This window comes from Hypanus sabinus, chromosome 5 (assembly GCF_030144855.1).
Source record: "Hypanus sabinus isolate sHypSab1 chromosome 5, sHypSab1.hap1, whole genome shotgun sequence".
NCBI lineage: Eukaryota > Metazoa > Chordata > Chondrichthyes > Myliobatiformes > Dasyatidae > Hypanus > Hypanus sabinus.
The window spans coordinates 95,344,646-95,359,010 of record NC_082710.1 but is presented as its reverse complement, the minus strand read 5'-3'; the positions used below and the strand labels follow the sequence as shown (position 1 = coordinate 95,359,010).

Genomic DNA, 14,365 nt, shown 5'->3' with positions numbered 1-14,365 from the left:
TGGGGTCCTGTTGAAAGTGACGGAAGTTGCAGAGGATAATATGCTGGATCTGGAGGCTGGTGGGGTGATAGGTGAGGATAAGAGGGACCCTAATCAGAGCATGCATCTCTAAATGCCTCTAAATCCCATCTCTAAGAATCATTTCTAATAATTTCCCCACATCTGATGTAAGACTCACTGGTGTATAATTCCCTGAAATATCTATACTACCTATCTTGAACAAAAGAAAAATATTTTCCTTCCTCCAGTCTTCTGGTACCACTCCTGTAGCCAGTGAGGACGCAAAAATCAACACCAATGATACAGTAACATCTTGCTTCCCATTGTAACTTTGGTGTATCCTGTCCAGCCAAGAGATTTATCTATCATAATGTTTTTCAAAAGTTCCAACAATCCTCTTTCTTAATGTCAGCATGTTTCATATTAGCCTGTTCTATAACAATCTTACTTTTGTCAGGGTCCCTCTCACTGGTGAATATGAAGCAAAGATTAAAGATTTCTCCTACCTCCTCCAATTGCAGGCACATGATTCCCCTTTTATCACTGATCAGTCCTACCCTCACTCTAATCATCTTCTGTTCCTCACAAATGTGTAGAATGCCTTGGGATTTTCCTTAATCCTATCCACCAAGATCTTCTCATATTCCCACTGGCTCTCCTAAATCCTTTCTTAATCTTCATCATAATGTTTCTTATACCCTGTAACTCTTAAGATGCCTGTCATATCTTTGCTTCCTAAACCATAAGTATGCTTCTTTCTTCCTCTTGACTAAATGTTCCACCTGTCTAGAAAACTATGTTTTGGTTTAGTCTACTAGCTTTTCTCTGCCTCAACGGGACAAACCTACTCCCATAATTCCAACCAAATTTTTCCAAAATGATCTTCACATTTCCATTGTATGTTTCCCTGAGAAAATCTATTCCCAATTTATGCTTCAAGTTCCTCTGAATACTTTATCATTGGATCTGCTCCTATCCTTGTCCAAGGTTATGATAAAAGGTAGTGAGTTGTGGTCACTTTCTTTGATCTGTCACCTGAAGAGTTTCATTGATCCAGGAAGGTCTTTCCTTTAGTCGACTTGACCACATCTTGTGTCAGAAGTCCTTCCTGGATTCAACGAACAAATTCTGCCCCATCTAAACCTCATGTACTAAGAAAATGCCAATCAGTATTAGAGATGTTGAAGTCACCCATGATAACAACCATTTAATTTTTGCACCTTTCCAAATTTGCTTAATAATCTGGTCCTTGGTGTCCCAATGGGCTATTGGGAGTCTTATAAAATGCTCCCAACAGACTGATTGCATCCTTCCTGTTCCTGACTTCTGTCTACACTGACCCAGTCGACAATTTCTCCATGATGATCTCTCTTTCCTTCTGCAGCTGTTATACTGTCCGTGATTAGCAATGCACTCCCACATCTCTTACATCCCTCCCCATTCCTTTTGAAGCATCTGAATGCCAGCACGTCCAAAAGCCATTCCTGCCCTTGTGACAGTGAATCAGAATCAGGTTTAATATCACTGGCATATGTCATGAAAATAGTTGTTTTTTTGGAAGCAGTGCATAGCAATACATATTTTAACAACTATAAATTACATAAGAAATATATAGAAAAACTTAAATTACATAAGTAACACAAAGAGAGAGCAAAAAATAGTGAGGTCGTGCTCATGGGTTGACTGTCCATTCAGAACTCTGAGAGCAGAGAGTAAAAAGCTGTTCCTAAAATGTTGAGTGTATGTCTTCAGACGACCTGTGATGGTAGTTATGAGAAGAGGGTATGTCTGAGATAATGGGGGTCTTTAGTGATGGATGCTGCCTTCTTAAGGCATTATCTTTTTGAGGATGTCCTGATGCTGGGAAGGCTAGTGCTGGCTAAGTTTACAACTTGTTGCAACTTTTTCCAATCTTGTGTAGTGGCCCCTCCATAGCAGACACTAACATGATCAGTTAGAATGCTCTCCATGGAACAAGCGTAGAAATTTGGGAGAGTATTTGTTGACATACCAAGTCTCCTCAAACTACTAATGAATATAGCCATTGCCGTGCTTTCTTTGTTTTGTATAATTAGTTGCACGCAGAAATTTTAAATTGATCACCCTTTTCACTGCTGCTCCCATGATGAGGCCTGGTGCACGTTCCCTCAATTTCTCCTTCCTGAAGTCCAGAATCAATCCTTTGATTTCACTGATGTTGGGTGCAAGTTTATTTTGCAACATCACTCAACCAACTGATCTATCTCGCTCCTGTATGCTTCCTCATCACCATCTGAAATTCTGCCAAAGTTCTATCATCTGCAAATTTATAGATGCCATTTGAGCTATAGAGACAGTAGAGAAGTAGGCTAAGCACTCATCCTTGAGGTATGATATTGTTGATTATCAGCGAGAAGATGTTATTTCCAATCTGCACTGACTGTGGTCTCCTGGTGAGGTCATCAAGGAGCTAGTTGCTAAGGGAGATACACAGACCCAGGTTTTGGAGATTGATGATTAGAACTGAGGGTATGATTGTGTTGAATGCTGAGCTGTAATCAATAAAACAGCATCCTGATATATGTATTAATATTGTCCACATGATCCAAGGCCGAGTGGAGAGCCACTGAGATTTCATCCACTGTAGACCTTTAGTGGCGATAAGCAAATTGTAGTGGGTCCAGGTCCTTGTTTAGGCAGAAGTTGATTCTGGCCATGACCAACCTCTCAAAGCCCATTCATCACAGTAGATGTTAGTAGAACTGGGCAAGAGTCATTTAAGAAGTTCACCCTGCTCCTATTGGGCACTGCTATCATTGTCGCCCTTTTGAAACAGGTGGGAAACTCTGACTACAGCAGTGAGAGATTAAAGATGTCCTTCAGCACTCCCATCAATTGGTTGGAACAGGTTTTCATTGCCCTACCAGGTACACCGTCAGGCCTGACATCCTGTAAGGGTTCACCTTCTTTAAAGACGTTCTGATATTGACCTCACAGTCAGAAATCACAGGGTCACCAGATGCTGCAGGGATTTGCATTGATGTAGTTTTATTCTCCCTTTCTAAGCATACACACAAGGCATTGAGCTCATCTGGGAGTGAAACATCACAGCCATACAAAGGTCTCTGCAATGGTCACAATATCATTGCTCCATGTGCGGATCCATAAGTTTATCACTCTTGTTCCCAATGCTTCCTGCATTAAAGTAAACACACTTCAACCCTTTGCAATGGGCTTCATTTATACCCTAAAACATTACCTATCCTTCATCACAGTCTCTCTGCACACTGCGCCTTCCTCCATCAAATGCTCCTTGCATGGCGACTTTCCTCAGATTTAAAATGAGTCTATTCAATAGGATACAAGTTGATTCTTTCCCTGCTGCACGGAGGATGAAAAATCCTCACATATTTAAGCAACACATACAAAATACAGGTGGAATTCAGCAAGCCAGGCAGCAGCTATGGAAAGGAGTACTGTCAACATTTCAGATTGAGACACTTCAGCAGAACTACAGTCAATGATTTGGGTCAAAAAGTCAACTGTACATTTTTCCTTTGATACTGCCTGGCCTGCTGAGTGCCTCCAACATTTTGTGTGTATTGCTTAGATTTCCAGCACCTTCAGATTTTCTCTTGTTTGTGATTGGCTCACATTTTTAAGTCAGTTTTGCTATATTTATTCTTCAATGAGTAGCATCTTTGAAGTCTTGCAGTATCTGAGTTTTTTTAAATTCAAATGCTTTTCAATGTGTCCCTCACCACATCCTCCTGTCACCACAACAGGGAGCGTGACCCCTTGTCCTCACCTATCACCCCACAAGCCTCCGGATCAAGCATATTATCCTCCGCAACTTCTGCCACCTTCAACAGGACATCTTTCCCTCTCTACCCCTCTCTGTTTTTCGTAGGGATCGTTCCCTCCGCGACTGTCTGGTCCACACGTCCCTCCCTACAGATCTCCCACCTGGCACTTATCCCTGCAAGCGTAAGTGCTACACCTGTTCCTACACCTCATCTCTTACCACCATTCAGGGCCCCAAATAGTCCTTCCATGTGAGGCAACACTTCACTTGTGAGTCTGTTGAGGTAATCTATTGCATCCGGTGCTCCTGGTGCAGCCTCCACTACATCGGCGAGACCCGACACAGATTGGGGGACCGTTTCGTCGAGCACCTCCACTCCGTCCGTCACAATAGACAGGATCTCCCAGTTGCCACTCACTTCAACTCTCCTTCACATTCCCATTCGGACATGTCCATACATAGCCTCCTCTACTGCCATGATGAGGCCAGTCTTCGGTTGGAGGAACAACATCTCATATACTGTCTGGGTAGTCTCCAGCCCCTTGGTATGAACATCAAATTCTCCAACTTCCGGTAATTCCCTCACTCTCTCTTCCTCCATTTCACCTTCACTCTGTCTCCTCTTCTAGCTGCCTATCACCTCTCATGGCTCTGCCTTCTTCTACTACACATAGTGCTTTCCCCTTAGATTCCTTCTTCACCTTTCCTGCCTATCCCTTCCCTGCTTCCCCTCCCCACCCCTTGATCTTTCCTCTGATTGGTTTTCCACCCTCTCCCCACCTTCTTTATAGGGCCCCTGCCCCCTCCTTCTTTAGTCCTGACGAAGGGTCTCGACCCGAAACGTTGACTGCTTCTTTCAACGGAATCTGCCCAACCTGCTGAGTTCATCCAGCTTTCTTGTATGTCTTGACTTGACCACAGCATCTGCAGTGTACTTTGTGTTCAATAACCTTTGAGCTGACTGATTTCAAATATTCTGCTGAAAGACCACCACCATCATATAACTTCCCAAACTTTGTTTTTGCCTCATTTAAGTAATGCAAGGAATTTAAAGTCCTCTAAAATGCCACTCTTTGAAGGTGAATTGTTTGTTAAATAGACTTTGAAGGTCTCAACCCATCTCTGCATCATTCCGTTCTTAACTTCAGTGAAAGTTGTGCCATAATCTGATATCACTGGAGCTATACTGAACATGGACACTCTTGGATTGCTTTGAAGAGGTCAAAGAATATCCTTGCTTTATGCCTGACTGTACAGAATAGGAGCAGGACTAGATCATTTAGAGTCTGCTCTGGAATTCAATAAGATAGGGCTGATCTACCTCAACATTATTTACTTACCCGATTCATCATCCTGTATATCCAGAAAGATATTACTCTGAGTATTAAATGCAGCCAATAACTGAGCTCCCTCAGCCATCTGGCTGAAGAAATTTCTTCTCATTTCAGTACTATCTCATTTTTGGAGACATATATACCTCTATGATGGGAATTGTCCTCTCTGGTGAGCTTATTATATATGTTGCGGGTTTCTCTAAGGTCACCTCTCATTCTTTTAAAGTCGTATGAAAGGTTTGTCTGAAATTAGCATCAGTGTATAACCTGTAGCACCAAAGATCCTAACAGACTATACCACTGTCATACTGAGACAAGGAAAGCCTACCATTTCATGCCCAGACCAATTTTCAGTAAATTGGATCACTTTGCTGGCCTTCCCTGACTTGCATGCACACAGACCCAAAAGAGCAAAGGCCCACAGATTAAAACAATAAAGAGGTGGTCACGGGAGTCAGAGGAGTGACTACTGGATTGTTTTGAGCCAGTGGACACCGTTGTTCAAGGACTTGTCTGTGGATCTAATTGAATGCACAATGGATGTATCGGAAGAGTTGTAGGCCAGTGAATCCCAACAAAATCATTCAAAATCTTCCCCAATCAGAAGCCCTAGATGAACCATGATATACTGATATTGCTGGAGGCAGATCAGAGGCATTCAAATCTGGTGACCAAGAATGTTACAAGAGGTTCAAGTACGATCTCCGGAATGCTATCTCAAGGGCAAAATGGCAATTCCAAACTAAACTTCAAACAATGAATCATGCTTGACAGTTATGGCAGGGCTTAAATAACTCTTATAAAGTTAAATTAAATTACAGATAAGCTCAATGCCTCTATGCTTGTTTTGACCATAAAATCATGAAGGAACTGTCACAAACTTCTTCTGTCCCTGATCCTGTGATTTCAGTCACTGAGGAAGACTTCAGGAGGGTGATCCCCCGAAAAGCATCCAGCCCAGAGGGGGTACCTGGCCAAGTACTAAAGACCTGTGTTCATCAGCTGGCTGGAGTGTTCACTGAAATCTGTAACCTTACACTTTGATAGTCTGAGGTTACAACCTGCTTCAAGCAGGCTTCAGTTATACCAGTGCCTAAGAAGAACATGGTGACTTCCCTCAATGACTATCATCCAGCAGCACTTACATCCACAGTTATGAAGTGTTTTGAGAAGTTGGTGATGAAACGTATCAACTCCTGCCTGAGAAACGACTTGGATCCACTCCAATTTGTCTACTGGAGCAAAATGTCAACAGCAGATGCCATTTCATTGGTTCTTCACTCAACCCTGGACATCTGGACAGCAAAGATGCATATATCAGGATGCTCTTTATTGACTACAGCTCAGGATTCAATACCATCATCCCCTCAGAACTTACCAATAAGCTCCAAAACCATGGCCTCGGTAACATCTTGTACAATTGAATCTTTGATTTCCTTACTTGCTAATTCCAGTCAGTTTATATTGGCAGCAGATCTCCTCCATGATCTTCATCAGCAAAACTGCACCATAAAGCTGTGCTCTACTTGCTATGCATTTAGGACTGTGTGGCTAAGCACAGCCATATGCCATATTCAAGTTTGCTGACCACACCACTGCTATAGGTCAAATGAAAGGTGATGAATCGGCATATAGGAGTGAGACTGAAAATCTGATGGAGTATTGTCATAACAACAACCTCTTACTGAATGTCAGCAAGACCAAGGAGGTGAATATTGACTCTGGGGAATGGAAACCAGAGGTCCATGAGCCAGTCCTCATTGGGAAGTCAGAGGTGGATAAGGTCATCATCTTTAAATTCCTCTGTGTTATTATTCCAGAGGACCGATCCTGGGCCCAATACAGAGGTACAATTACGGATAATGTGAAAGTGGAGAGTATAGTGACTGGCTGCATCACAGCCTGGTATGGAGGCACCAATGCCCTTGAATAGAAAGTTCTACAAGAATTACTAGATATTTCTCAGTCCATCATCTGTAAAGTCCCTCACCACCACTGAGAATGTTTACATGGAGCTCTGTGGTAGGAAAGCAGCATCCATCATCGGGACCCCCACCAAACAAAAAATGCTCTCTTTTTGCTGCTTCCATCAGGAAGAATGTGCAGGAGCCTCAGGACTCACACCAGATATAGGAACAGTTATTATCCATTAACCATCTGGCTATTGAACTGAAGTGCATAACTTCACTCAACTTCACTTCCCTATCATTGAACTATTCCCACAACCTATGGACTCACTTTCAAGGACTCTTCATTTCATGTTCCTGATGGTTATAGCTTATTAATTTATTATTATTATTTCTTTCTTTTTGTATTCTCACAGTTTGGTGTCTTTTCCACACTGGCTGAATGCCCAAGTTGGTGCAATCTTTCATTGATTCTGCTATGGTTATTATTCTATGGATTTATTAAGTATGCCCAGAAGACAATGAATCTCAGGGTTGTATATGGTGACATATATGTACTTTGATAATAAATTTACTTTGAAACTCTGAAGTAATAGAGTTAGCATTTTTAATCTCTGCTCATACAACAAATACACCAACCTAGACACCAGTCTGCTGAATCTGCTCTGCACTCCCCTGTTCCAAATAAGTCTAGAGGCCAAAATTATACACAAAATTTCATTTGTGGTTTTACAAAGACCCTATGTGATTATGGCAAGACACCTTCTGTCATTCAATTCCTCCTGCAATAAATCCAACCTCTAATTGGCATTCTTCGTGTTGTTTTATCTAGTGAGCAAGCAACAATTTACCTGATTATTTCAAATGCTGAATCAAATTGCTATATTTTTGTGGCAGTGACTACTTTTGTTCCATTGAAAAGTTGCTTATTGTAGGCCTACATGTTGGCATTGAACAATCAAGCAATGTCAGTCCAGAGCTTCACCTAAAATTCCATTTATGTATAATCAGGAAGGACTACACTTTCAGCACAAGGCTTATAATTTAAATAACAAAAGTTTCAAATGTTTCAATTCAGAGCTCAGCAATCCTCTGCAATTTCTGCCATCTCTGAAGCCTTTATTTAATTATTCGGATGTTCAGGATTGGGAATCCATGTATGAAAGGACAATTACAACTCTGTCAGTTCAAGATATTTAGTCAGAATTAAAATTGCATGTCGAACAAATCACCATAAATAGATGTGTTCAGTTGGAACATTGTTAATGACAGAGTTTGGGATTGCAATTAAAGGGAATTTTGGCACCTAAATAAACAGTGAACTATTTTTGCTTGAAAAGCTGTCAACATTCTCCAAACTGTAACTAACAATAGCACAATGTTTGCTCTGTACTTTAATTTTGAAGTATTTCCAGTTCAAGTGAGTTTTTATCTAAAGCGAACAGTATTCCTATTTACTTTAACAATCTTGTTTCACATTTGTAATGATTACAGAATGATGTATTGGACAGACTACGGTAAACAGCCCAAGATAGAGCAGTCAGCCATGGATGGCACTTTGCGAAGAATTCTCATACATAAGGACTTACAATGGCCTACAGGTAGTGTAAATCATAGAGTGCAATCCATAGTGAAACAGCATTATTTTAAATGTGGAGACATGACTTTTAATTTGGTTGTGAATCAAAATGGTCAGGTTCCATTCAGCTGGTGGAATCAGCAAATGCCAGATAAATTATCATGAAGTTAATGGGTCTGCAGTTGCATCATTACCGGAAGCGGTGAATCACTATCAGGTTTATTATATTCACAAAATAGGTTGTGAAATTTGTTGTCTTGCAGAAGCAGCACAGTAAAATACAAAGAATACTATGTTAAAAAAAGAAACATTAAAGAGTAAAAAAAATTGCAAAATAGTCAGCAACATGCAAAAAATGCTGTAGGAACTCAGCAGGTCAGGCAGCATCTCTGGAAATAAATAAACAACGTTTTGGATCAACACCTTTCTTCAAGACTGAAAAGGAAGGGGAAAGACACCAGAATAAAAAGGTGAGGGAAGAGAAATGAGAATCGCCAGAAGTTGATAGCAAAAGCCAGGTGGATAGGAAAAGTAAAGGGTCAGAGAAGAAGGAATCTGATAGGAGAGAAGAGTAGACCATCAAAGAAAGAGAAGGAAGAGAACCCAAGGGCAAGTAGAAGAGGTAAGAGGAGAGAGAGGGGGAGCAAAGAAGAGGAGATGGGGAGTGACTTCTTCATTAACTGGAAGGAGAAATTGATATTCATGCCATCAGTTTGGCATGTACGATACAGAAATGGGAAGATGGAAGTGAAGATGTTGTACCTAAAAAAAAAATGCATGTTCATCTTTGTGCTCCTGTATTTCTTCCCTAATGGTCACAATGAGAAGAGGGCATGTTCCAAATCATGAGAGTTCTTAATGATGGATGACACCTTGTTGAGGTGCCACATTTTGAAGATGGTGGTGAGGCAAGGGCCTGTGATGGAGCTGCCTGAAACTTCAACACGCTGCAGTTTGCTCTGTTTGTTTTAGACTGTAAGACCATAAGATGCAGGAACAGAATTAGGCCATTTGACCCACGAGTCTGTGCTCTCATTTCATCATCACCTTGTGGAGTACTTTGAGCTATCAATGTTATATACCTATCAAAGTTTAAGGACTTAAAAAGAATCTTAACAACTAATTTGGGTAGAGTTGTACAACATTTATCTAAAACCAAGTGACAAGCCTGAATTAACTATTCCTAACAATGCTACCAAGAATAAAATCATAAGATATAAGAGCAGAATTAGGCCCATTTTGTGTGTTCCACCATTTTGTTGTGGCTGATCCATTTCCTTCTCAGTGACAGTCTCCTACCTTCCCCCGTATTCCTTCATGCTCTGACCAAACAAGAATCTATCAAGTTCTGCCTTAAATATACCCAAGGACTTTGCCTCCACAGCTGCCTATGGCAATGAATTCCACAAATTCACCACTCTCTGACTAAAGAAATTCCTCCTCATGTCCATTCTAAAAGGATGCCCTCTTAGTCTGAGGCTGTGTCCTCTGGTCATAGACTCTCCCACCATAGGAAACATCTACTCCACATCCAATCTAGCAAGGCCTTTCACCATTTGATAGGTTTCAATTAGATCACCCCTCATTCTTCTGAATTCTAGTGAATACAGGCCCAGAGGCATCAAACACTCTTTGTATGACTAACCCTTTAATTCTGGAATAACTTTTGTGAACCTCCTTTGAAACCTCTCCAACTTTAGCAATTCCTTTCTGAGATAAGGGCCCCTAAGCAACTCACAATGCTCAAAATGAGGCCTCACCAGTGCTTTATAAAGCCTCAACATTACATCCTTACATTTATATTCTAGTCCTCTTGAAATGAATGATAACATTGTATTTTCCTTCCTCACCACAGACTCATCCTGCTAATTAATGTTTAGGGAACCCTGCACAAGGACTCCTAAGTCCCTTTGTGCCTCAGTTTTTTGTATTTTCTCTCCATTTAGAAAATAGTCAACACTTTCATTCCTTCCACCAAATTGTGTATACTTCCCAACACTGTATTCCATCTGCCACTTATTTGGCCAGTTTTCCTGTAAGTCTAAGTCCTTCTGTTGGTTCTGTACTTCCTGAAAACTACCTGCTCCACCACCTACTTTTGTATCATCTGCAAACTTTACAACAAAACCATCCATTCTGTCACCTAGATCATTGACATATAATGTAAAATTAATTGGTCTCAACAATACCCTTATTGAACACCACTAGTCACTGGTAACAAACCAGAAAAGGCTCCCTTTACTCCGTCTCTTTGCCTCATGTCAATCAGCCACTGCTCTATCCATAATAGAGCCTTTCCTGTAATACCATGGATTCATAACTTGTAAAGCAGCCTCATGTGTGGCACCTTGTCAAAGGCCTTCTGAAAATCTAAATGCACAACATCAATAAATTCTCCTCTATCCTACTTATTATTTCCTCAAAGAATTCCAACAGATTTGTCAGGCAATATTTTCCCTTGAGGAAACCATGCTGCTTTATCAAGCACCTTCAAGTAACCCAGAACTACATCTTTAACAATCAACTCCAACATCTTCCCAATCACTGAGGTCAGACTAACTGGCCTATAATTTCCTTTCATCTGTCCCTCTCCCTTATTGAAGAGTGGAGTGACATTTGCAATGTTCTGGTCCCCTGGAACCATTCCAGAATCTACTGATTCTTGAAAGATCGTTGCTAATGTCTCAACAATCTCTTCAGCCACTTATTTCAGAACTCTGGAGTGTACTCTATCTGCTCTAGGTGGCTCGTCTACCTTCAGGCCTTTAAGTTTCTCAAGGACCTTGGTTCTAGTAATGGTAACAACACCTGGAACTTCCACTAAATTGTAACTGTCTTCCTCAGCGAAGACTGATGCAAAATACTTATTCAGTTCACTTGTTATTTTGTTGTCCCCCTACCTTTCCAGTCTTGTTTTCCAGTGGTCTAATCCCACTCTTGCCTCTCCTTTATATTTTATGTATCTGAAGAAAGTTTTGGTATCCTCTTTAATATATCAGCTAGCTTACTTTCGTATTCCATCTTAACGTTCTTAATGACTTTTTAGTTGTCTTCTGTTGGTTTTTAAAAGCTTTCCAATCTTCTAACTTCCCACTAATTTTTGCTCTATTATATGCCCTCTGTTTGGCTTTTATGTTGGCTTTGACTTCACCTGCGCACCACAGTTGTGTCATCTTGCCTTTAGAATGCTTTTTCTTCTTTGGGATATATATATTCTGTGCCTTCTGAACTACTTCCAGAAATTCCAGCCATTGTTGCTCTGCCATCATCACTGCCAGTGTTCTTTCCCAAAATGTTCTGGACAGCTCCTCTCTCATGCCTCTGGAATTCTCTTCACTCCTCTATAATACTAATACATCTGACTTTACCTTCTCCTTCTCAAATTTCAGGGTGAACTTGATCATATTATGATCATTTCCCCTAAGGGTTCTTTTACCTTAAGCTCTCCAATCAATTCCATTTGTCACACAATGGCCAATCCAGAATTGTTGACCCCCCACCCTCTAGTAGGTTCAACTACTAGCTGCTCTTAAAATGCCATCTCACATGCATATTCTATGCACTCCCTCTCTTGGGATCTAGAACCAACCAGATTTTCCCAATCTACCTGCATATTGAAATTCCACATGACTATTGTAACATTGCCCTTTTGCCATTAATTTTCTGTCTCTGATTGTAACTTGTAGACCACATTCTTACTACTGTTTTGGGGTCCGTACACAGTTCCCATCAGGGTTTTTTTTAACCCTTTCATTCCTTAGCTCTATCCCCAATGCTTCAACACCTTCCAACTCAATGTCACCTCTTACTAACGATTTGATTTAATGCTGATCTGTAAGTGAACTACACATTCACCTACCTCATTCCATATACTGCGCACATTTGAATATAACACCTTCAGTCCTGTATTCATCCTTTTTGTTGCAGCTCACCCTGTTGACTGCAATTTTGCCCTATCATCAGCTTCTCCTTGCACATTGCCTTTGTTTGTAAGCCAACTACCTGATCCTCAGCACTATCACTCTGGTTCCCATTCCCCTGCAAAATTAGTTTAAACCCTACCAGACAATTCTAGCCAACTTGCCTGTAAGGATATAGGACTCCATCAGTTCCCTTTTGTATAAATTATTCTTTCCCCAGAAGAGAGCCCAGTGATTTATAACTCTAAACCCCTGCCCCCTGCTCCAGTTCCTCAGCCACTCATTCACTGCCAAATCATCTTATTCTTGCCCTCACTGGTGCGTAGATATTGGAGGCTCTATACCAGGCATTGAGGGAACCAATCAGAATGCTCTCCATGCTACACTTGTAGAAATTAGCCACGGTCTGTGGTGCCATCCATATGTCTTCAAAGGGCCAAAAGATCAAGTGGAAAAGGGGCAGTTTAGTGCAGCAAGAGACATGTTACACTGCAATTATGTTAGGAATCAGGTCTTAGAGGTCATAGAGCATTTTTTTAACCAATCTGAATGTCAATTGTACAGCTCTCAGGAGATCAGACACAAAGGCTTTTCCAGGCTCAGAATGCATTAATAACTGCTATGGAAATGTACAAATTCTGTTTCTCTCAATATCAGAGCTAAGAAGGCTCTTAAGCTATTCTGGCTATGGCCATTGTTCAGATTTTACCATCTGTCTCTGTAGACAGGTTGAAGAACCTGACAAGAGCACATAGCTTAAAAGAAAAGCTTGTAAAGTATGTATTCACTGGTTTCTTGAGTTCCAAAATGAAATATCAGGAATTCAAGATCTTGATTATTCAAGGATTTTACAGATAGTTTCAGAAACATAGAGAATGTTGGGGCCTCAAGTCTGCTCCACTGCCAGTCTGCTTCCGAATGTCCTGTGACCTGAGAATCTGCTCCTCCCACTATCCTCCCCACAGAAGGAGAATACTGGTGGTGGAATGTGGTAGGCTGCCAGTGTATGTGTGCTCAATCTGAAAACATATACATGTGATGTATGCAGGTAAACAAGCAATTTGCCAATGCTAATTCAAGGCCAAGGACACAGGAAATTGCAGATGCCGGAAACTGGAGTAACAAACAATCTCCTGGAAGATATCGAAGAGTTAAGCAACATCTGTGGGAGGAAAGGAGCTATCAAAGTTTTGGGTTGAAAATCTTGCATTAAAATTGTCATTGTCTGTGATGAGGCCATTATTCAAAGCCCCTTGACAGACTGCTTCTGAGAACTTCCAAAAATTCTAATAATTTTAAAGACTTATAGTAACAATCACTGTAGATCTGAGTCCATGGGACACTCAAAGCTGCTGCGCAGGTTGACTCTGTGGTTAAGTAGGCAAATGGTGTATTGGCCTTCATCAATCATGGGATTGAATTTAAGAGCTGAGAGATAATATTGCAGCTCTATAGGACCCTGGTCAGACCCCACTTGGAGTACTGTGCTCAGTTATGGTAACCTCTCTACGGGAAGGATGTGGAATCCATAGAAAGGGTGCAGAGAAGATTTACAAAAATGTTGCCTGGATTGGGGAGCATGCCTTATGTGAATAGGTTGAGTGAACTCGGCCTTTTCTCCTCGGAGTGACGGAGGATGAGAGGTGACCTGATAAAGGTGTACAAGATGAATAGAGGCATTGATCATGTCAGAGGCTTTTTCCCTGGGCTGAAATGGCTAGCACAAGAGGGCACAGTTTTAAGGTGCTTAGAAGTAGGTATAGAGGAGATGTCAGGGTAAGAGTTTTTTTACGTAGAGAGTGGTGAGTGTGTGGAATAGGCTGTCAGTGACAGTGGTGGAG

General features: G+C 41.1%; 1 protein-coding gene across 1 annotated transcript in view; it reads left to right on the top strand.

Moving 5' to 3' along the window:
• The window catches only part of LOC132394768 (low-density lipoprotein receptor-related protein 1-like), a 1,611,265-nt gene that overhangs the window by 1,525,249 nt on the left and 71,651 nt on the right, over window positions 1-14,365 (top strand). Inside the window, exon 79 of the mRNA XM_059971176.1 lies at window positions 8,520-8,626. Coding sequence (XP_059827159.1) covers window positions 8,520-8,626 — 107 coding nt within the window. The remainder of the gene's footprint in view (window positions 1-8,519; window positions 8,627-14,365) is intronic.